This window comes from Pungitius pungitius, chromosome 9 (genome assembly GCF_949316345.1).
Source record: "Pungitius pungitius chromosome 9, fPunPun2.1, whole genome shotgun sequence".
Classification (NCBI taxonomy): Eukaryota; Metazoa; Chordata; class Actinopteri; order Perciformes; family Gasterosteidae; genus Pungitius; species Pungitius pungitius.
The window spans coordinates 20782593-20805551 of record NC_084908.1 but is presented as its reverse complement, the minus strand read 5'-3'; the positions used below and the strand labels follow the sequence as shown (position 1 = coordinate 20805551).

General features: G+C 53.8%; 3 protein-coding genes across 3 annotated transcripts in view; 2 read left to right on the top strand and 1 right to left on the bottom strand.

The window, feature by feature from the left end:
- Window positions 1-27: 27 nt before the first annotated feature.
- Window positions 28-6410, top strand: man2b1 (mannosidase, alpha, class 2B, member 1). The gene is made up of 23 exons (XM_037471886.2): window positions 28-189; window positions 422-524; window positions 759-932; window positions 1018-1211; window positions 1313-1445; window positions 1552-1697; window positions 2074-2273; window positions 2349-2469; window positions 2671-2749; window positions 2833-2942; window positions 3032-3139; window positions 3211-3327; window positions 3427-3609; window positions 3743-3840; window positions 3924-4044; window positions 4131-4249; window positions 4480-4581; window positions 4663-4750; window positions 5173-5253; window positions 5333-5557; window positions 5636-5785; window positions 5905-6007; window positions 6112-6410. The coding sequence occupies exons 1-23, from the start codon at window positions 73-75 to the stop codon at window positions 6207-6209; spliced, it is 2970 nt and encodes a 989-aa protein (XP_037327783.2). The 5' UTR covers window positions 28-72; the 3' UTR covers window positions 6210-6410.
- Window positions 6411-6532: 122 nt separating this feature from the next.
- Window positions 6533-11871, bottom strand: trmt1 (tRNA methyltransferase 1). The gene is made up of 16 exons (XM_037471955.2): window positions 11663-11871; window positions 10796-11130; window positions 10442-10613; window positions 9141-9328; window positions 8909-9024; window positions 8716-8828; window positions 8465-8613; window positions 8285-8368; window positions 8133-8202; window positions 7906-8040; window positions 7737-7822; window positions 7541-7649; window positions 7396-7472; window positions 7194-7313; window positions 6992-7103; window positions 6533-6819 (listed from the first exon to the last, which is right to left on the bottom strand). Exons 2-16 carry the CDS (start codon window positions 11113-11115, stop codon window positions 6754-6756), a joined length of 1917 nt encoding a protein of 638 aa, XP_037327852.2. The 5' UTR covers window positions 11116-11130; window positions 11663-11871; the 3' UTR covers window positions 6533-6753.
- A 2413-nt stretch (window positions 11872-14284) lies between these two features.
- Window positions 14285-22959, top strand: part of nacc1b (nucleus accumbens associated 1, BEN and BTB (POZ) domain containing b) — a 9175-nt gene continuing 500 nt past the window's right edge. Inside the window, exons 1-7 of the mRNA XM_062564405.1 lie at window positions 14285-14375; window positions 15167-15308; window positions 19669-19819; window positions 20171-20413; window positions 20938-21138; window positions 21381-21828; window positions 22580-22877. Coding sequence (XP_062420389.1) covers window positions 19694-19819; window positions 20171-20413; window positions 20938-21138; window positions 21381-21828; window positions 22580-22877 — 1316 coding nt within the window. The 5' untranslated portion in view covers window positions 14285-14375; window positions 15167-15308; window positions 19669-19693. The remainder of the gene's footprint in view (window positions 14376-15166; window positions 15309-19668; window positions 19820-20170; window positions 20414-20937; window positions 21139-21380; window positions 21829-22579; window positions 22878-22959) is intronic.

The window sequence follows — 22959 nt, the reverse complement described above, 5'->3', positions numbered from 1 at the left end:
CCTCGCCCCGTCACGTGACCACAGCAAAGAAAAACAGATGTCACATGACTCGCGGGCTCATTCCTCCTCAACATGGCTGTGGGCTCGCTGCGGCTCTGCGTTGCGGCGCTGCTGCTCGTCCTCGGCGGGGTTTGGAGCTTCCCTCTCGGCCAAGAAGGCGACCGAACGCCCCCCACCTGCGGATACGAGGTGCGTTCACGTGTCCGTCGCTCAGCGCGGGAGTTTCTGTTCGAGACACCTTTTGTAGTTCCTGTCTCTGATTTGTCGATTTGAACGAGGAGCCTTTAAGACAAATGCTGCTGAACGAGTTATTTTCATTTGTAATAATATGAACTGTCTTCTTATTGTGTGCCTCCCCCGACGAGCTCAGTAGTCCGTTGCCCTGTAGATGTGTCCTTAGTGTGTGTTTGTGCGCGTGCAGTCATGTCACGTCACCGAGCCCAACATGCTGAACGTCCACCTGGTCCCTCACACGCACGATGACGTCGGCTGGCTCAAGACCGTCGACCAGTACTTCTATGGAGGTCTGTCTGAGACACACACACACACACACACACAGTTATTAAAGCAGGAGGTGAGAGTGTGACGTTCAAATGAAATGAGGGTTTTATAGTTTTAGAGCTGTCTTCAGATCACATGACTTTGTGTCATCATCTCTGATCAATCCTTTTATGATGCAGCTTTCTAATCACGTGGTTTAGTGTTTTAAACTCTGTCTGTGTGTGTGTGTGTGTGTGTGTGTGTGTGTGTGTGTGTAGACCGTAACGACATCCAGCATGCGGGGGTGCAGTACATCCTGGACTCGGTGGTGGATCAGCTGCTGAAGAACCCCGACAGGAGGTTCATCTACGTGGAGACGGCGTTCTTCTACCGCTGGTGGAAGCAGCAGAGCGCCGACATGCAGCAGACCGTCAAACAGCTGGTGAACGAAGGTAGATGAGCCCACGGCGTGCGACTACGCAGGAAGGGCTCCGGTACATAACCCCCCCCCCCCCCCCAAATACCCCCTCCCTGCAGGACGTCTGGAGTTTGTGAATGGCGGCTGGTGCATGAGCGACGAGGCCACCACCCACTACAGCGCCGTCATCGACCAGATGACCATGGGCCTGAGGTTCCTCAACGACACGTTTGGGCCGTGTGGTCGTCCCCGCGTCGCCTGGCACATCGACCCCTTCGGCCACGCCCGCGAGCACGCCTCCATGTTCGCTCAGGTAGCTCCTCTTAAAGGGCCAGCATTATCAGTGGGGCGCTTCAGGCTCCGCCCCCTTTCAAACACTCGCCGCTGAGCTTTTGCACGCCATCCGTTTGTCAGATGGGGTACGACGGCTTCTTCTTTGGCCGCCTGGATTACCAGGACCGGGATCGCAGGAGGGGGGCGCGGGAGCAGGAGCTTCTGTGGAGGGCCTCCGAAAGCCTCGCCCCCCCCATGGCCGACCTCTTCACGGGTAAACGCACTGCACCGCGCACGCTCAAGTCTCAAATGTCACACGAATGTCCCAAGAGGATCCCATGATGACGACAGTTATGACCACCCCCGCCCCCCCCTGACAGGGATTCTCCCCAATGGGTACAACCCCCCCGATGGCTTCTGCTGGGACCAGTCCTGTGACGATCCACCAATCAGAGACGACCCCGAGCTGGAGGACTACAACGTGGACGATGTGGTGAGGCGCTTCATCGCCATCGCCAACAAGCAGGTTAGAGACACACGCGCACACACACGCACACACACACACCCCTCAACACACACACACACGCCTCATGTTACGTCAGTAGAAATCCAATACAGTAACGGATTGAACCGCTCGTATCCATCATATTGAGTCGAATCATTGATCCGGTCATTGACGTGTTTCTAGTCTCTGACCATGTGACACCAATCAGTGTTTAGTTTAAAAGGGGGAGGAGCTAGTTACCTTTTGATGCGTTTAGGCTCCGCTCAGTGAAAATGAGATCGATAGAACATTATGTATCATCTGTTAAAGAAGCTTTAATAATGCAGGATGCTTTGAGAACAACATAAATACACCGGACCCAGATGCAATTACAACTCTCACACCCCCCCCCCCTCAGGCCAAGATGTATAAGACCAACCACATCATCATGACCATGGGCTCGGACTTCCAGTACGAGAACGCCAACCTGTGGTACAAGAACCTGGACAAGCTGATCCGCTACGTCAACGCGCAGCAGGCGCACGGCGGGCGGGTCAACGTGCTCTACTCCACGCCGTCCTGCTACCTGCAGGAGCTGCACAGGGCCAACCTCACCTGGTAGGGGGCGAGCCTTCACGCCGCCTCAGCCAGCGCCTCCCTGCCGACGCTTCATCCTGCTTTCCTTTGTCGCAGGGCTTTGAAGACGGACGATTTCTTCCCCTACGCGGACGCCGCTCACGACTACTGGACCGGATACTTCACCAGCCGGCCGGCGCTGAAGCGCCACGAGAGGGTCAGCAACGGCCACCTGCAGGTAGCACGAGGCCCGGTGCTATGTTAGCATTTTGTGCTATGTTAGCATGTCGTGCTATGTTAGCATTCATCTTGTAAGGTTTGTGACGCTGTAGACCCTCAGAGTGGAGACAAATGTCCTCATGACGCATTAGTAAAGTCAATGGGATTCCTCTCTGTGGACCACACACTGTGTCTCACGGGGGACTTTGTGTCTTCACAGACGTGTAACCAGCTGGAGGTTCTGGGCGGTCCGATCTCCAGGAACGGACCCTTTGGACAAGGCGACAGCGAGACCTTGAGTGAGATTTGGCTTCTGCTCCCTCTGCAAACCGACCGCTTGTTTTATTTGCCCGTTGGTGACGTGCACGCTGTGTTCTCTCAGAGAAAGCCATGGCGGTGGCTCAGCATCACGACGCGGTGTCCGGCACGGAGAAGCAACACGTCGCCGACGACTACGGCAGGAGGCTGGCGAGCGGCTGGCAGCGCTGTCAGGTATGCAGCCGCCCCTCAGAGCGCCGCCCCCTGGTGGCAGCCGCCCTGTCAGTTTGGAGGTGAGCGCTTCTGACTTTTCATCCTCTCAGGTCCTGGTGAGTAACAGCCTGGCGGCTCTGAGCGGCTCGACTGCCGAGCGGATCTACTGCGACAGCCTCAACGTCAGCGTGTGTCCCCTGACCGAGTCCAGCAAGAAGGTGAGACACACACACACAGCGGGACTCGAGGACGGCGCACGGAGACATCAAGTTGTTTCCCCTTCTCTCAGTTCTCAGTCAACGTGTACAACCCTCTGGTTCGGTCCGTCTCGTGGCCGGTCAGGCTGCCGGTGAAGGGAACATCGTACAAAGTCTCTGACGCTGAAGGACGACCTGTGGACTGCCAGGTGTGTGTGTGTGTGTGTGAGACACGTGATGCTAATTAGCCGCTGTAACATCTGACGATGAGTTGGATTGGTTAATCCAGCTGTTGCTTCGGCCTCCAGGTGGTTCCGGTGTCGGCAGAGACGCAGGCGGTGAGGAGGAGCCGAGGCTCCGCCCCCAACGAGCTGGTGTTCCAGGTGCAGGCTCCTCCTCTGGGCTTCAACACCTACTCCGTGTCCCTGCTCCAGGACGGGCCTCCGCCGGCCCCCACGCGGCGCCGCACGCCCACCGCCATCCAGAACCAGGTACTTTGAAGCCGTTTTGTCACTCATGATGTGTTCAAGGACTGTGGGGAAAATTGGGGGTTTTACAACTTCCAGCAGTAATAAAAAAAAAATAAGTACTAAAAGAGTATTTGTGTACGTTCGCCTGCCTCAGTTCCTACAAGCGACCTTTGACCCCGCCACCGGCCTCTTGAGCGGCCTCAGCAACCTGGAGACCAAACAGACCATAAAGCTGACTCAGAACTTCTTCTGGCAAGTCTCTCGCCCTCGTTTTCTTCTTCTTCCTCTGGAATATATATATAAATAAAATAAAAATGTTCTTCTGCGCGTCGCAGGTACAACGCCAGCGACGGACACAACTCCAAGAGCAACCAGCCCTCGGGGGCCTACATCTTCAGACCCAACTCCTCCACCCCGTTCCTCGTCAGCCCGACGGCCAAGACGGAGGTCGTCCAGGTAGAGACTCTGATCCCGGTGCTGTTTGTTCTAGAAGCTGATGTTGGGTTTATAACGTCCTGTCCCCCCCCCCCCCCCCCCCGAAGACCCCCCTGCTGCAGGAGGTCAGGCAGTGGTTCTCCCCCTGGGTGTCTCAGGTGGTTCGTCTCCACGCCGACAGCAGAGCTCTGGAGCTGGAGTGGACCGTCGGCCCGGTGCCCATCCAGTGAGTAGGGACCCCCCCCCTCCCATTGGCTGGCCAATCAGTGTGTAGTTCAACGGGAGGAGGAGCTAGTAACGTTAGCAGTTAAAAGATAACGATGGGTTGACGGTTTCTACTGTGGATCTGCTGCTATAATGAATCCACAGAGGTGTGTGTGTGTGTGTGTGTTTTTGATGGCTTCTTGTCATCTTGACTTGTTGTTCTTGTCCTGGTGGAACCTTCTTCTCTCAAAGGGACCACTTGGGGAAAGAGGTGATCACTCGTCTGGACACCAGCATCAAAAGCGCAGAGTATTTCTACACCGACTCCAACGGCAGAGAGGTGCTGCAGAGGAAGTAGGATTGTTAAACCTCTTTAATAACCTGAAGGAAAGGGGGTGAGATATAAAGACCTTAAAGACCTGTGTTGTCCTACAGGAAAGACTTCCGGCCCACCTGGACGCTCCGGCAGTCTGAGCCCGTCGCTGGGAACTATCACCCCATCAACTCCCGCGCCTTCATCAAGGTGAGGAGGCTTCTCTTCTCTAGTGGTTACACCAAGGTTTCTATAGAGGAGAGAAGATGTTTGTTCACATCAAGTGGTTCGACAGAACCAAAGTTCCTGAGTGTTGGGTTTTTATTCATTATTGCAGACAAGGATTTTCAGCATCAAATGCTTTCAATATAAACTTCCACCTGGTGTTTATAGTAGAAGTTAAAATATTGAGTCCCATTCAGAACAGGAGGGGGGGCCTTCAGCCTCAAAAAGCACTTAAACAGCTGGAAAAGAATCAAAGATGAAACTAATAAAGTCTCTCAACACAGATCACATTTGAGGAAAATCACCAGAATAGTGTTCTTCTCCTTCCAGGCTACCCAATAATGTAGTAATAATAATATTAAATGTAATAATAATAAATGTAGTAATAACGTGTTTCCTTCTTTCAGGACGATGAGGACCAACTCACGGTGGTGACGGATCGCTCTCAGGGGGGAGGCAGCCTCCACAACGGCTCTCTGGAGATCATGGTGGGACGCGCACACACACTCACACACACTTGGACCAACCCACGCATGCTAACCCCCCCCCCCCCCCCCCCCCCCCTAGCTGCACCGCCGGCTGCTGTACGACGACGTGCGCGGCGTGGCCGAGCCGCTCAACGAGACCTCCTCGGTGTTCCCGGAGGGGCTGGTGGTCCGAGGCCGCCTCCTCCTCTCCCTCCAGCGCCCGGCCGGCGCCGCCGACGCCCACCGGCCGCTGGCCCAGCAGGAGGTGCTGCAGCCCACGCTCACCTTCACCGACGGGGAGCTGCACCCCAACACTCGGCTGCAGGTAGGAGGAGGACGAGGTCCGAGGCCTCCAACCTTCTGGAGTAGAATGATGACCCCCGTCCCTGGTCTTCCTCCGTAGTTCTCCGGGCTGCAGGCTGCGCTGCCCCCTGCTGTGCACCTGCTCACGCTGACCCGGTGGGACGAGGACTCGGTGCTGCTGAGACTGGAGCATCAGTTCCAGAGGAGGGAGAGCAAAGTGAACTCGGGGCCGGTCACAGTCAACCTGCAGGTCAGCGACCTTTGAGACTCTGGCTCTGCCCCGGTCACACTCGGGGGGGGGGAAATGAAATGGGGCCCAGTGGGGGAGCAGATGGATGATGATGATGATGGTGTCGTCCTGCTGTGTAGAAGCTGTTTTCCACTCTGGAGGTGCTGGGAGCGTCTGAGCTGAACCTGTCGGCCAATCAGTGGAAAGACCAGATGAGGCGCTTGGATTGGACGCCACAGACGGGTATGTGATGTCACACCGGTGGACCATAACCTCGCCGTTTAGGTCCTGTTTATTGTCTTTGCTGCAGATCTGTTGAAGCATCATGTTGCATCTTTTTGTTCCAGAGGAGAAGCCCCTGCTGAAGAGGGCTGGAGACCCCTCGGCGCTGGAGGTGACCTTGATGCCGATGGAGATCAGAACCTTTCTGCTGAGGGTCAGATAGCTTTGACCTTCGACCCCTGCTTCTCGTGACACAAACAGAAGCTGCCTTTTCATTGTAGATACTGATGATCCCAAATATCACAATCACAGAAATCCTTAAAGACCTTTGATTCCCAACAGGAGCCGACTGACGTGTTTCTGCCAATAAGTGTATAGTTTGAACATAAATTTTATACTGATCAATAAAATCTTTTTTACTGTCTCCGCCTGAACCTTAATGCAACACTTGAGTTTATATTCATGCTGTGCTACACTTGTATTTTGTCAAAGCCATAAATTGAGTTAATTTACAGCTTCTCAGGGGGTGATCTTAAACGGCTTTGATGCAGCTACTGAACCACCAGTTAAAACTTTGCCAAAGGAACAAAAGAATCAATTATATTCAGCGGGAGGACTTTTATTGAACTTAAACAACAAAAGCTCTGGAAATGTTCATGTTCAGCAGAGTGGGTTTTTTTCCCCCTTTTGTCCAAACGCAGTCGTCACCCTTTAGAACTCCAGAGATGAAATGAGTAAATAAAAGCAAAACGCCTCCTTGGATCTCCTCAGACCTCCGTTTTCTCCTCCGGGTCGTGGGAGTAGCAGCATTTGTCTCCATGTGCACACGTTCCCTGGAAAAAGGACAAAGTAAATATCAATTCAATCTGAGCCAGACGTTCTGTCACAGCTACTGAAGCCTCCTTTGGACCCCGGGTCTGTAGAACCTGGTGTTGGCTGCAGTACGAGAAGCTTCTGCATAGACTCATTTTACAAAGCCAGTTAAATCTAAACGAGTTTCCTGACCTGTTTGAACCTTTTGCACTGAATGTTTTTCAGCTCTGATTCCGTGATCTGGTTCTTCCTCTTGTTCTGGCACTTCTTGCTCTTGTCCTGCAGGTCGGTGCTGATGCCGCCCCTGTGAGGGGGAGGGGGGTGAAGGAGCAGCACGTGTGAGCAGCACGTCAAACAGAAACCGGTGCCAGACGTTAGAATCTGTGCTCGTTACCCGGCTTTGGCGCGAGCTTTCGGCCCCCAGAAGGCCTGCGGGTTCTCCTGGAACCGGGTCAGGTGCAGCTTACGGGACTGCGGGTTGGCGTCCTCTCTCACCGTGAAGCATGCGTCTGTGCTGCACACACACACACACACACAGTCAGGTTTGTGTTTCTCTAACAGCATGAAACGTGGTCACTGGGTTCTGTGGGACTCACCCGGGCTCCCTGGAGAGGATCTTGAAGGCGGGGCTCGTCTCCGTCAGCTTCTCCCTCTTCACGGGGTTGGTCTTCTCCTGTAAAAACCACGCGTGTTTAAAGAGAGCCGCGCGCAGAACGCCAGCAAACCCTCGGCGGCGTTTACCCAGCAGCGCATGATGTCCCAGATGACTGCGGGGGGGGCGTCCGTCTTGATGGCGTTCTTACAGGCGTGAGAGAGAGAAACCCTGTGGCCGGCGTGAAGCAGGGCCGACCTGCAGGGGGAGGGGGAGGAGTCAGTGCGTCATGACGGGTGGGATACAACGGAGACTGGAATGAGGTCCCAGATGAGGACGGAGCACCTGAACTGGAGCAGGGGGGGGGTGTTGCAGTGGATGGTGCCGCTCAGACTGTCCACGGTGTAGTAAAGCGGGACGTCGTCCAACTCCTGAAGCAAACAGCGCGTCAGACGCCACGACGCGTTCCACCGCATGACGATAAACAACAACAACAACAACAACAACGCAGTACCTCCGTCACCATGCTCAGCATCCCCTCGATGCGCTTGGACGTCCCGAAGCGGGACGGGTTCCCCGCCACGGTCGCCAAAACCTTCTGGACGAACGCCAGGTCGTGGATAGGCTCCGCCCAGATGGGACCGCCCAGCTGCAGGGAGCGGAGACGGCGTGGAGCGGTGAACACGAGACGTGTGTGTGTCGGTGTGTGTGTGTGTGTTTGTGCATGTGTGTGTGTCTCACCTGGTGTCTCTGTCCACAGTGCTGACACTCTGGTCCAACTGGAGGTCCGATGGCAGGAGAGTACTTGACACTGAAAACACAGCAGAGTCCTCCTTACTAGGGTGGGGGGGGGGGGGGGTCACGGGTCTGTGCCCTAGAGGAGGCGGCCTTACTTCTTGCCGTTGCTCGTCCTCCTTCCCATCCTCTGGAGGTGGAACGAGCCGCAGCCCACGCAGTTGTAGACCAGAGCCTGCTTACTGCAAAGACAACTTCCTGTGAGCCAAACGAGCCTCCGAGCCGCCGCCTACAACACCCCCCCCCCCCCCTCCCCCTACCCCCCCGACCGTGCACACCTGCAGGAGTTCTTCACCGTGGCCTGTCCCGTGAAGACGCGCACAAACACTCGGATGTAGAAGTCCACGCTGACGCACAGCAGCGGCTGGATGTAGCGCTGGTACACGCCGGCCCGCTGGTCCAGGCTGTGCAGGATGATACGAAGAGCCTGCAGGAGGTGAGCAGATGGTGCCTCAGGCCAGAGTCCATGCTTGCTGGCTTCCTGTGTGTGTGTGTGTGTGTGTGTGTGTGTGTGTACGTGCGCGCTCACCATCTCGTGGCAGTATTTGGCTTTGATGGAGACCGAGCCGTACTTGCTGTAGCAGGTCTCACCGCTGTTTCCTGCCATCACCGCCATGTCGGTGCAGGTCACACACAGCAGCCCTGAGGGAGGAGAGGAGGAGTCACACGGGAGCCACCGGGACGAGGGCGCCACTCACTGAGAGACGGGCCGGGCTGCCCACCTCCCTCGCTGACCGACTGCACGGCGGCATCCAAGAAGGAAGAAGGGCTCCCGTAGGGGTCCAGATCAATGACGTCATAGCGCTCCTTCTTCCCTCGCATCTCGTACATCAGCATACTGGGGGAGAAATAACACCCCCCCCAAAATAAGGAGAGTGGGAGGTATTCCGTCTGGTCAAAAGGTTGAAGACAGGAGCGCCCCCCCCCCGCCCCGACGTGTCCAGAGGGCCGTACCTGGCGTCCCTGCAGCTGGCGTGGAGCAGGTGTCCCACGCCGTTGTACTCGGCGTTCCTGGCGATCAGCGCCGCCGCCTTGGTGGAGAAGTCGTTGGCGGTGACGCTCCGCAGGCCCGGGACCTCCAGGGCGAAGCGCACCGAGCGCAGACCCGACGCCGACAGGCCCTCCAGCACGCGGAGGCCCAGCTGAAACACAGGTCGAAAGCTGAATGGACCACAGAACCAAGCTCTAACCATGACCATGACTCTACTTCTGTGTAGTGACCAGCAGGGGGCGACTCTTCTGCTCCCATAGACGTCTATGAGGAAATGACTCTACTTCTGTGTAGTGACCAGCAGGGGGCGACTCTTCTGCTCCCATAGACGTCTATGAGGAAATGACTCTACTTCTGTGTAGTGACCAGCAGGGGGCGACTCCTCTGCTCCCATAGACGTCTATGAGGAAATGACTACTTCTGTGTAGTGACCAGCAGGGGGCGACTCCTCTGCTCCCATAGACGTCTATGAGGAAATGACTCTACTTCTGTGTAGTGACCAGCAGGGGGCGACTCCTCTGCTCCCATAGACGTCTATGAGGAAATGACTCTACTTCTGTGTAGTGACCAGCAGGGGGCGACTCCTCTGCTCCCATAGACGTCTATGAGGAAATGACTCTACTTCTGTGTAGTGACCAGCAGGGGGCGACTCCTCTGCTCCCATAGACGTCTATGAGGAAATGACTCTACTTCTGTGCAGTGACCAGCAGGGGGCGACTCCTCTGCTCCCATAGACGTCTACGAGGAAATGACTCTACTTCTGTGTAGTGACCAGCAGGGGGCGACTCCTCTGCTCCCATAGCCGTCTATGAGGAAATGACTACTTCTCTTGATTTATTCCCTCAGTAAACATTGTAAATTAGTTTATGGTCTCAGTCTCTAGTTTCTCCTTTAACACAACATGTTCATTTGGTAAACTATTTAGAGGGAATTCTTTAATGACTTTTAAAGCCATTATTTCACTTTTTAAAAAACCTGATCCAATTACCTCCCTCTGACCGCTGAAGTGTGAAATGACCTCGTGCAGCATTAACATAAGCCCTTATCCACACTGCTGCGTGCTGGCATCACTGTGTGTACTTTCAGCAGGGGAGACCTCGTGGGACTCAAACCACCAACCCTCAGCGCACTATGACAGCGCTGCAGAACCACCACAACATTGGATTCATCACGTTTTCTCACACTTTTTACTTTTCTTAAAGGATCTGCTTTCATGTTAACTCTTAATAAGCAGCACCAACTGTTAAACGCGGCCCTCCCCTACCTCACACTGCTCCCCCACCGCCGCAGTGATGGTTGGAGACTCGGCTCCGTTCTTCTCCTCCATCGGCTCGTCGCCCTCCTCCCCCACCACCCGCTCCGTCTCGCCCGGCACCACCAGCTTCACGCCGCGTCCAGCCAGCACGTCCCTGGCAAACTCTGTGAGCACAGCGCACCTGTGACCCAGAAAAGGACTTATTGTGGATGCATGTGTGTGTGTGTCACGTGGGCCGGTCACATGATCTCAGCGCGTATATAAACCATTACTAAATAGGCCACACAATGGCTGCAGAAGCAGGGGGTCGATAAGCGGCTCTCTTGGGGTCAAAGGGCCGACGCAGCCAGACCACACGCTTACGTCAGATCCCTGTTGAACTCCTGGACCGGGTTGTAGAACACCTCGTTGGCACTGGGAAACAAGATGGCCGCCTTGCCCTCCTTGACCACCGTCTCCCCGGGCAACAGCCCCACGGGGCGCGCGTCCTCGTCGTCAGGCGCCGGGGTCACGGTGGCGGGGCCCTCCGGGGTCGTATCTAGGGGCTCCATGGGCGTCGGCCCCCGGCAGGAAGCAGCGGCGGCGCCTAGACTCCACCCGAGCGTCTGTGTGGCTGAGCGGGCGGAGGACGGGTGCAGATGATGGGAGATGACGGGGAGCAGCCGGGCGGTCCGCACCAGCATGAAGGTAAACCGGGCCTGAGTGAGGCAAAAAGAGGTTCTACATGTCTCCACCATCATGCTTGACCCGATAACACCAACATTTATCACATGACCAGGTGTGATTACAGAACAACGCTGCGTTTTAACACCTAATGAAATAAGAGCATCCAGGCCAGATGTGAGTCGTTTATGTGAAGACAATGTGGTGTAACTTAGCTGTTATAAGAGCAGTGAAATCTTCTTCTACATTCTAAATGCTGTCTGAACAGAGAAGTAGACGTTTTCCACTCTTCCATAACACTAAAAAGGAAAAGTTAGGTTTCCTTTAACTTCTAATCAGACAATAACATCGGCCGTTTCAGTAAATAGATTAATCTCAAGGATTTAATTTAAACTAATGTAAAACGCAGTTTGGGTTTTGTGTCTTTTCAGTAGTAGCTTAGTTTACGTGTGAAATAAACATATGTGTGAACATATCTGGTTTAAATGGCAGGTCAGAAACCAGTGCTTCCATTATTAGCTTGTTCGCTAGCTATGCTAACCCATGTAAACATGCTTGTTTTTTCACCTGTGTCGCCTCCCTTTGAAAGCGGACACCGTCCCCCGGGTCCTCCGCAGGTTTTACTGTGGTACTCGACGCGTGTGACCGGGCCCGTAGCCGTTTGCTCGCTTCCTAGCAGCGGAGACTCTCTGCGTGCTGCTTAATCTCACGTTAGCACATGGAGGCGGCCATGTTTTTTAGCGTCTCTACGGAAGCCCGCGCGCGCCGCTTCTCCCGAAACGGGCTCAAACTAAGGACACGGAGGGAGGGAGGGGGAGAAAGAGATTCGCTGACTGTGCCCCCCCCCGCAGTAACAATGTGAGGAGAATGCAAAACGCATCAACCCGCATGAATAACTTCATTTAATCTCACCAGAAATCTGTGATGCGTTCAGGTGCAAAACGCTAAACATGGGATTAAAAAGGAGGGAGATGATGAGGTTAATGCCGACATGCTGCATGACGCCCTGCAGTGGATCCATAGGTTCTCTTTAGAGGATGCGAACACAATAAATACCACGCGCCGGTTTGCATGCACACTCTGGGTTATTCTTCTTTTAATTATTATTTTGTGGCTTTGTGTTCATCATAAAACAGGAACTGCATGCAGAAACATTGCACCATACGTGTATTTATCTGTCAAATTAAAAGAATATTTAACATAAGCCCAAAATATAATAGCACCGTGTTTGCATATAAAAGGGTATATTGTCACAGCTTAAACTGTCAAAGTATGTAGAAATAATTAAAAGTATGCAAATAAAGAAAATTCGACTGTAATCCTGCCCTGTGATATTTCTGTGCTATAATTTTATTTGCACTTTTTTGCGAAGGTAAAATGAATTCATGAATATAACTGATTCAGGCCCAGCAATGGAATAGTGGACATTTGGCTTTTATATTTGATTATTAAACATTATTTTGACTTGCACATGAAATAATCTAAATAAGCATTTACGATGTGACACACGTGTAATAAACTCAGGACCTCCTGAAATCATGCTTCATAGCATTTCACCATTCATATTTGGTACATTTTACCATCAAAATTGTGAGAAATACAAATGAAAAATCCCAGTACTGCCACGTGCCGTGTGTGCGCGCACGAGCCCGCACATCTGGAAGGAGGCTCTATACCTGACACGCGAGAATTATGGAGTTAATAGCATCTGTCATGGGGGGGGGGGGGGCACAGTGCCGTGCCCTGCACCCTGTTTAGCATTCACTGCACCTGGAAGGCCCCCACCTGCCCGCAGTCTAGACGCGCGCACGCTAATCACGGTGAGGAGGGAGTCTCTCTTCCCCCCCCCCCCCCCCGCCGCACCTCTCCGGGAGGATGAGTGAGTGGGCTCGCAGGGGGGGGGGGGTCGGCTACCTGGATGCAGCGGCGCGTGCGTGCTCTCAACCTGTGACACGCCACTCCGTCAAAATGTGATTTAACAGTTTACGTTGATTCATTTACCAAAATCGGTGATGGATTAAGAACAATGAATAATCGTTATCTTCTTTCAAGACATCGATTTCAAATGATTTAATATGGGGTAGTTTATTTATTTATTTACTTATTAACCCTTCATTCATTCATTTCTCACATTTGTTGTGACTCGATAAAAAAGTAAAATTCCACCTGAAAGTCATCTATTGTGCCTTTATTCTCATTCAAATGATGCACGGAGGGTGTTTAACGTCCGGGAAGATCATTTCCATTCATCGATTGGACCTCGGGCGTCCAGGTCCCCCCCCCCCCCCCCCCCGCGCCCCCCCGCGTCACCGTAAATCACCATCAGTGTCGTTCAATGGACCGCTCGGTACGGTGGGCGTTAATTCGGCTGCAGTCTTGGAAAATGAGACACTGTCTGTCTGTCTGTGTTTCTCTGTCTGTCTGTCTGTGTCCCTCCTGTCTGTCTGTGTCCATCCTGTCTGTGTGTGTCCCTCCTGTCTGTGTCTCTGTCTGTGTCTCTCTGTGTCCATCCTGTCTGTGTCTCTGTCTGTGTCTCTCTGTGTCCATCCTGTCTGTGTCTCTGTCTGTGTCTCTCTGTGTCCATCCTGTCTGTGTCTCTGTCTGTGTCTCTCTGTGTCCCTCCTGTCTGTGTCTCTCTGTGTCCATCCTGTCTGTGTCTCTGTCTGTGTCTCTCTGTGTCCATCCTGTCTGTGTCTCTGTCTGTGTCTCTCTGTGTCCCTCCTGTCTGTGTCTCTCTGTGTCCATCCTGTCTGTGTCTCTGTCTGTGTCTCTCTGTGTCCATCCTGTCTGTGTCTCTGTCTGTGTCTCTCTGTGTCCCTCCTGTCTGTGTCTCTCTGTGTCCCTCCTGTCTGTGTCTCTGTCTGTGTCTCTCTGTGTCCATCCTGTCTGTCTGTGTCCCTCCTGTCTGATCAGTAGCTCTGAGATCTGTCTGCAACCCCTGGGATACCCCCCCCCCCTCCCCCCGCGCATCCGACCCCCCCAAAAACCAAAAAACCTCTCTCTGCCCCCCCCTCCCTCCTCGATGGCTCTGCGCTCATTCTCCCCGCCTGCAAGCGTGAGTTCGCGCGCGAGTGCACGTGTGAGCATGTTCGTGTACGCGTGATACAGTGCGCGCGTGCTCCGGCTGCTGGTTCACGGAGGGGTTTCGTGTTTTTTAATGCGGTCACAATGAATGGCTGCCTGTAGCGAGGCGGAGGGAGACGTTGCACCGCCGCGATTCCGCTGCCCGCCATCGAGCCCCATCAGCGGACATTTAGACACGCACGCCGCCCGGAGAGGGGTGAGTCCACCGGGGCCGACGGGTCGAGGGGCTCGGGGCCGGCGAGACGGGATCCGTCAGTTGAGCCCCCCGAACCCTGTGTGTGTGTGTGTGTGTGTGTGTGTGTGTGTGTGTGTGTGTGTGTGTGTGTGTGTGTGTGGAGCCATCATGAATTCGGATGGGTGAGTTTGATTTGTAGGCTGCTGGTCTGCGGTTTGTTGAAGCGGGGGGGGGGGGTGAGGGGGGCGGGGTTAAGCTTTTGTTGTTTTATTGTTTTAAGGGGATGGGTGTTAAAGTTGTGTGTTAGCTACTATACTCCGGGGGGGGGGGGGACTAAACTTTAACCACTTCACCTCATCAACCCCCCCCTGCCCTCTCCCCCCCCCCACTGATTCGACTCCCTAAATTAAAAGCTACTTCGCTGGTGGGTAAAGCGGGCCAACAGCCATTAATTCATCCGTTAATGTCCGTTAATTCATCCGTTAATGTCCGGGAGTGCGTTAAGATCGTACAGCCCCCCCTCCCTCCCCTCCACGCCGGGGTCCGTCCGTCCGTCTCGCCCCTGCCGTCGCAACGCGTGTTCTTGTCCCGGGATGACCTGTTGATGTCGGGGTAAAAAGATGGAGAACCAGACGCCCCCCGCTTCATCGCCGGTGGAAAAGACGCCGCTGGCGCGAACGTTCGGCCGAGTCCACGGAGCTCACTGAGTTACCGGTTCTTTCTTTCTTTCTTTTTTTTTGAGGGGGGGGGGGGCTACGACGAGGACGAGGAGGATTTTAATGAATAATTAATTCGCCGTGTTAACTCCCCAGCGACATTCTTTTGGAGGAGTGGAGGCGACGTGTGTCCGTCCCGTGTCGGTAGCTGCCATTCGGCCGTCGGGGGGAAGGAGAGAAGGCTCCGCCGACATCAAACCGCGCGGAGCGAGAGAGAAAAAGGGGGGGGACAGGAGAGGTAGGGTGCTAAATATTTTACCCCCGCGACTATTTTTGTTACCCGTTTTTCTCCCGTTGTGCCCTCGGGACGATACACGTGTGAGTGAGTTTAAAGAAGAAGAAGAAGAAGAAGCGCAGCGGTGTTTTTCGTGTCCGTTTTTCCGCTGCGACCATTGAACGCACCGGCGCGGGCCAGCCGAGGACTCCCGCGAGCCCTGCCGGGGCATCGAGGCTGGCACACGGCGGGGCACCGAGAGCTCTCTGCCCGGGCCGCTAACTGCCCTGCTCACCCCCCCCCCCACCGCTGCTCCCCGACTCCTCTCGCCTCCCCCCTCCTCCTCGCCGAGGCGTTTACCGGCGAGACGTCGCCTCTGCCAGTCGTTTCATGTGAGATTAATTGATGTATAATTAATGTGGGTGAATTAAAATAAAATGTTGGAAGTTTCGGCTCTTGGTCCGGGCTCGGGGGAGGCTACACACTTTAGCAACATGTCGGTGCCCCCCCCCTCCTCGCGAGTGTCGGCAAATGCAGGACTTGAGGCATAAAATGCTTTAAAAGCGAAGGAGGCAGACACGGTTGGAATAAATTAAATGCGATTTAAAGGCTTTTCTCGGCACTTGTGTGCGTGAAGGGGCTTCACCCCTCATACCGGGGTTAGCTTCTGGCGTTAGCCTGCTACGTGCTAACAGGCCACCTTCTAACCTCCCGAACCAGGAAACCGAGTTTGATCAGGGTGGGATTGATGCTGATCTCACACGTGTGTGTGTGTGTGTTACGGTGCATTCAAAGTATCGATTATATAAAGGAAAATGCCAGCTAGCTTACTGCGGCTATCAAGTTACTTTGTTCTTTTTTAGTGCAGTGTGCTGTTAGCTGGAGGCTGTGTGTTGGTTTGCATGCAGTAAACACCAGTATGAGCCTCTGCAGATGAACTCTTAAAGTTGTCAAGGACACACACACACACACACACACACACACACACACACAGACGTGGCAGCCCACACAGAAAGCATATAATAGCTCACATGGGGGCTGCGGGGCAAAGGTCAAGTAGTGTGAATGAACTCCCCTTTCATGTTTCCTGGAAGCTGTTGTGACCTCTGACCCGAGAGGTGGCAGGGAGGATGTGAGCGGCTGACACGGCACGCTCCCCGGTGTTGGTTTGAATCGGATTGAGTTGTCTGCGCCGGACACGGATGTTATATATTATATGGTTTTATATTATATGGTTATTTGGCTCTATGCGACACAAATGACAACTTGAAGGATTTTTGCTAGTGTGCGCATGGAGGGCGGCGCTGATTGTTTATGTGATTGCACGTATTTACACGTGGACAAAGCCAGAGGAGCTCCACCAAGGAGGCCTTCATCAGACGGAGTGCAGATGTTACAGAGAAGACATTTTAATCTTAATCCTGCTGCTGCCGTCACACGCCGGTGTTGTAACCAAAATCCTCATGGTCATTTAGAGCTTGATATATATGGGTATATATGCAAGGCAAACCTGGATAATACCCAGAATGCACTGAGAAAATGTCCCCCTGAGCCACTTCAGTTGGATAATATTGCATAATTAGTGCACTGCATATTGATCCCTTTACATCGACACAAACTGTTGAGGTACAATAATGTGTCACGGTGCAATGACCAGGGAAGTTTAGTAGAAACACTATTGATTCTGAACAGGTAGTTAATAGTGTTTAGATATGATGGTTCATATTAATCCGATCAGACTGTACAAACGATCCAATCAGCACTGTCTGCTGTCATTGTTTGTTTTTTGGTGCAGAATAAAACGTTTGAATTAATGAATCGTGATCAGTCTTCACAGTTGGCGCTCAAACTAAATCTCAGCAGTGGCACCTTTTGAACGGCCTCGTTCTAACTGCTGATGAACGATGCGGATCCCAAACGGGGGGGGGGGGGGGGGGGTATTTTAACCGTCGCCGTGTGGGCACGATTCCACTTCTAATACACACATAATTAATCCAAAAGACTGATGAAAGGAATCCCGATGAAATGCCAGCGGGCCTTTAATCCTCGTGCTGCCCTTTGTGGCCGTTTGTCTGCAGCTCGCGGCGCGCTGAGCCCGCTCCTCCTCCGCCTTGGGTCTATCCACCGGGGCAAGTTGGCTTCACCTTCACGCCTGCAAGCTGCAGCCGTGCAGCGGCTCCACTGCACGAGTAGCCTGAAGGACGAATGGAGCACGAGGTGCTCTGACGCTTTGTTGGTGTCGTGAGGAGCTTCTCGGCTGTGAGGATTAAACCATTGGCTCCAAAATGCTCTTTTCCTAAAGCATTATTTGTGTGATGTGTAAATAGTTTATTCATCAGGAAACTATTTGTTTCCGATCATGTGACCGCCGCCATGATGATGTCATAATAAGCTCTAAGCCTTTTGGTAGGTCCGTAGCGTTCACGTACTTAGCGAATGTCATTTTAACGTTTTGCTGGTATCAGAATTAAAAGCCATTTATTGCAACCCATGAGTTCGACTGCTACAGAATAAGATGAAAGGATATAATGAGGCTGGAGGGGTGAGACAGCGATGGAAACCAGCGGTTTGGACCCGTGGTCTCTGGTTTAGAACGTCCTTTCCCACGTGGTCCAGACGCGCTGCGTCCTCGCCGGCTCTTATCTCCACTAATGGAGTGTTTACTGCAGTGCTTTCAAGTATCTGAAATCCTCTCTGTCTGAATCAAATGTGACGCCATCCGGTTTGACCCCACTGGGATTGTAGGCCGGCGGTAAACGGGCTGGTGTGCTGCACGCCGTTGGCCCGTTGACCCCCGTTGACCCCCGTTGACCCCTGTTGACAGACACTGATTGGCACGGTGCCTCCGGCCCATCTGGACTGTTGAGTCACTCCGCCCAGAGGCCCCCGGGGTCCTGGATGTCCTCACATGCATCGGCTTTACTGAAGAGCACTTGTTATTGGTCTGGGTCTTTGTTCTTTTAGTTGTGAAGCTGTTAAAATGACCGACTACGGTTCATGGATCTTTAATGTTCCGAGTCAATCGAACGCTCGGTCGGATCCGCCCTTAAAGAGAAAAGGGAGCAAACGTCTCTGATCACACTGATACTTAAAGATGATCATTGATCTGAAGTCAGCAAACCATCAAAAGGTTACGTGATCGTCTTCATAAAAACACACAATGCAAACCGTGAGGCTTTTTATTGGCTTAATGCTGTTTAATAATCTGCCTCAATCATAATTCATCTGGATTTGTTCCAATGAATCACAGAAGCTACTTTTTACAGATCAGACGTGTCGTTTCCACGCCATCAGAGCCCAGAACACAAGGAATGGTCTCCTGGTCGTCCTGGTAACGCCGGCCTGGCTGCGGTTACCCAACCAGCGCCACAGATGAGAGTGCAGAAACGAGATGTTCTGATGACATCACAGTTGGGACGGGTCACATCTACCCTTCTCCCAAATATCATCTTTGATTCAGTTAATACTGAACAGGTGTCCAATGAAAGTGAATATAAGCTGTGCTGTGTGAGGCCCATTTGTGTCACACATCAAAGTCTCACTATGAACATTGTGTGCTTTTTGTAGCCCGACATAAAAGAGTCCAACCGAAAGCGTTTGTTAGTCTGTCACATGTTGGACCCTTCCTCCTCCTCCTCCTCCTCCTCCCATCACGGCCCGCTTTGCTGGGTGATGAAGGAGTGAAATGGACGAGTTACGTAACCGAGGATGAGCGACGACAACAAAGTAGGCCAGAAACCCACCCAGCGGTTCTTCACTGTGAGTTAGATGGGATGAAACAAGGGTCTTATGTAACCTTCTTTCATTTTGAAGTTTGGAATAAAGTTATTTATCATCACGCTCGGATCCCATTTGAAGTCTGAGGTCTGCTTCTCCTTCATCCTTTATTCTCATTACTCCTTTATCTCCTCTTCCTCCCACTCCTCCTCCTCCTCCTCCTCTAGTGACTAGTTATCTCCACCTAACCGGGTGGAGTTAGATTGTCTCCACACGTTGGTCCTGCTCCTCCGTGTGATGCAGACAAAGAGAGCGCCGGCCATCAGGAGCTTTTATTGCTAAAATATCTCTAAGAGACTTGGAAGGAATCTGACCTGGTGGGTGGTGCAGGACATTGGACAGTAGGACAGTGAGACAATGGACAACAGGACAAATAATGCTGCAAGAACAATGGCATTGAACAGTTTAAATCTACAGTATAAAATAGAACGCTAAGTGCTTCTAGAATAAAAGTGACCACATTTAGCTCAGTCCTGCTAACGGCTAACGGGGCGTTACCTCACGAGGCCTCCCAGGGGCTGCAGGTAGCTCCACGTCGCCATGCTGATGTTACAGAGGCCATAATGACACGATGGTGTGTGTCCCCCCCCCTCTGTGCCTCCTGCAGACCCCGTGGTGCTGGGCAGAGCGTTATGGCTCAGACGCTGCAGATGGCGATCCCCAACTTTGGCAACAACATCCTGGAGTGTCTGAACGAGCAGCGGCTGCAGGGCCTCTACTGCGACGTCTCCGTGGTCGTCAAGGGACACGCCTTCAAGGTGGGTTTGCACCCGCGACCCGTCCAGGAGGCCGGGGGGGGGGGGCTCAGAAGAACCAGGGGTTCCATCTGCTCCGTAGCATTAGCTTAGCATTGATTCTGTTTCTGTAAAGGCCGATGACTACAGGGGGGGCGCTTTGACTCACGTCTCACAGATGGTGTTGCGTGAGCCCCCTGTGGCCTCCTCGCTCACAAAGGGAAGAAATCCTCTGCTTTGCTGCTGCTCAAAACAATTAGAATGTTGTACGGCTTCGTTTCAGAGTGAGCTGCAGTAAATGGAAGCGTGAGGCGGTGGAGGCGGAGCTCCTGCGTCTTCTTTGTCACCATGTGGTTTTCCTCCCCCCCCCCCCAGGCCCACCGCGCCGTGCTGGCGGCCAGCAGCTCCTACTTCCGGGACCTGTTCAACGCCGGCGGGAAGAGCGGCGTGGTGGAGCTGCCGCCCGCCGTGCAGCCGCAGAGCTTCCAGCAGATCCTGGCCTTCTGCTACACGGGGCGCCTCAGCATGAACGTGGGGGACCAGTTCCTCCTCATGTACACCGCCGGCTTCCTGCAGATCCAGCAGATCATGGAGAAAGGCACCGAGTTCTTCCTGAAGGCGAGCGCTATGATCACCACAGCACCATCCACGAGCTGCTCTAGTGATGTCCTGAAGGCGTGAGGCCCTCTTGTTTGTTTGAGACTCGTTCTCAACAAGAAGAAGAATGGAGTCGTTGTTCTGACACCAAACGCCCGCCTCTATAAGAGCAGCAGATGATCTGATTAGATCTCAAGTGCTGCGCTGCATAAATCTGCATATTGACGAGGAAAAAGTGATTTTCTTGAAAGTACTCTTTAACACCTCCAGACGGAGGAGGGGAGTGATGGATGTTAAGGAACACGGCAGCACTTCCTGCTCCCAGGAGCTTCTCATCTATTTGGGAAATGATCGTTTGGAGATTATTCAACGCGCTTAAATCATTTAGAAAGTTAAATGCATCAACGTGACGTGTTTAAACCTTGTGCCTTTTGTAATAGAATCAACTTCATGTAATCACGCACATGGTTGTATGAACATGAAGGTCACGCATCGCTGAGGAGGAAGATCATTACATCATTAACGATGTGCTCATCTTCTGACAGGTGTCGTCTCCCAGCTGTGACTCCCAGGGCCTCCACAGCGAGGAGACCCCGCCCTCCGACCCCCAGAGTCCCGTCGCCCAGACGACGGGGGGCAGCGCAGTCGCCCCGGCCGCGGGGAGGCCCGCCTCCTGCCTGACGCCCCTCCCCCTCGTGTCCAAGGTGAAGTCGGAGCCGACCGCCTCCACCCTGCAGGCGCAGCAGGTGGGCGGCGTTGTTGTTGCGTCTCGTCTAGTCAGAAATGCTAATAGAGCGGCGCGTGGAGCGGGGCGCCGGAGGGGGGGGGGCATTGAGTCTGAGAGTCTGAGAAGGCTTCCATAGACGTTCAAGGGAAGGTCGTTCTGAGAAAAAAAGCATGAAAATGATCCGCTGGTTGCAGCTGAAAGGTGTGAAAGCAGAGACGTGAACCCAAAGTAACAGCTTCCTGTCTGACTCTCTCTCTGCAGGAGGGCTCCCCGTACTCCGTGGTCTGCACCCCCGTGGCCAAGCGCCTGTGGGAGGGGGGCAACCGGGACAGCGGAGGGGGGTCCGGCGGGGGAGGCGGGCTGAGGAAGGCCGCCCGCTACTCGTCCTCCTCCTCCTCGTGCTCCTCCTCCAACATCACGGCCCAGGACGCCTCCGGGCGAGGCGGCGCCGCCGCCATGGCGGCCGGCTGCGGCGCCGCCACCGCGGTGGGAGGAGCCGGACTCAACAGTAACCATAACAACAACAACAGCGTCGGGACCCCCGAGGGCACGAGCCCGGGGACGCTGAGCATGTACACCAGCGACTCGCCGCTCAGTTACCACGACGACGAGGAGGAGGAGGACGTGGCGGACGAGAGCGCCGAAGAGCAGTACCGACAGATCTGCAACATGTACACCATGTACAGCATGCTGAACGCAGGCACGGCAGGTACGTCACGCCGCTGCTGGGTCCTCCCTAACCTCCCAGGGGCCCGTCACCTGAGGTCACCTGAGGTCACCTGAGATCACCTGAGATCACCTGAGGTCACCTGAGATCACCTGAGATCACCTGAGGTCACCTGAGGTCACCTGAGATCACCTGAGGTCACCTGAGGTCACCTGAGGTCACCTGAGGTCACCTGAGATCACCTGAGATCACCTGAGGTCACCTGAGATCACCTGAGATCACCTGAGGTCACCTGAGGTCACCTGAGATCACCTGAGGTCACCTGAGGTCACCTGAGATCACCTGAGGTCACCTGAGGTCACCTGAGGTCTCCGATCACGGCGTAGAAGAGGACACAAACCCATTATTCTACAAACTGAAGTTTGTATAAACACAGTTCAGTTACAAAGCTCATTGTCCTCCAGAGGTCAAAGGCCACGGCGGCGAGTCTTTTCTTTGGTCTGAATTCATGTTTCAGATGCACTGAAGTAAGAATAAAACCCACTTCAGGAGGTTCACTGCATGTTAATGCAAAAAAGCGGAATCGGGGGGGTCAAGATATGTACGGATAGATTCTTTTCACACTTGTGTTCATGAATAGATGTTAAATATAATATTAATATTTAAATTTGCTGAAGTTCTTTGTGTTATTTAAGCAGTAAATAAGAGATAAACAGTTGTTTTGTCTTATTTCCGTATGGTTTGAAATCAGCCGTTAATAAGAGAACCAATCCCTGCCTTGTCCCGCCCCCAGTGGTTGGCGAGCGGGTGGAGGCCCTGCCGGACTTGGCCCCGGACTCTGGCGGCGGGCGGGGGGGCCGGGGGGCGCGGGCCCGCCAGGATCTGGCCTCGCTGCCCGCCGAGCTCATCAGTCAGATCGGCAACCGCTGCCACCCCAAGATGTACGAGGAGGGCGACCCGGCGGAGAAGCTGGAGCTGGTGAGCGGCACCTCCGTCTTCATCTCCCGCGCCCAGCTCATGAACTGCCACGTCAGCGCCGGCACGCGCCACAAGGTGCTGCTCAGGCGCCTGCTCGCCGCCTTCTTCGACAGGTCAGCAGCGCTCGGCCCGTTCCACCCCCCCCCCCCCCCCCCACGGGGATGCTGATCGTTTAACCCGGAGCTGTTGTCCTTT

Excerpts from the sequence above, each read along its gene's own strand:
- man2b1 (XM_037471886.2), top strand. The coding sequence starts at position 73 with ATGGCTGTGGGCTCGCTGCGGCTCTGCGTTGCGGCGCTGCTGCTCGTC. Across the intron at positions 4,250-4,479 it reads GTCGGCCCGGTGCCCATCCA|GGACCACTTGGGGAAAGAGG; the intron begins GTGAGTAGGGAC and ends CTTCTCTCAAAG. Across the intron at positions 6,008-6,111 it reads GGATTGGACGCCACAGACGG|AGGAGAAGCCCCTGCTGAAG; the intron begins GTATGTGATGTC and ends TTTTTGTTCCAG.
- trmt1 (XM_037471955.2), bottom strand. The coding sequence starts at position 11,115 with ATGCTGGTGCGGACCGCCCGGCTGCTCCCCGTCATCTCCCATCATCTG. Across the intron at positions 7,650-7,736 it reads CCCCCCCTGCTCCAGTTCAG|GTCGGCCCTGCTTCACGCCG; the intron begins GTGCTCCGTCCT and ends CTCCCCCTGCAG. Across the intron at positions 6,820-6,991 it reads AGTGCAAAAGGTTCAAACAG|GGAACGTGTGCACATGGAGA; the intron begins GTCAGGAAACTC and ends TCCTTTTTCCAG.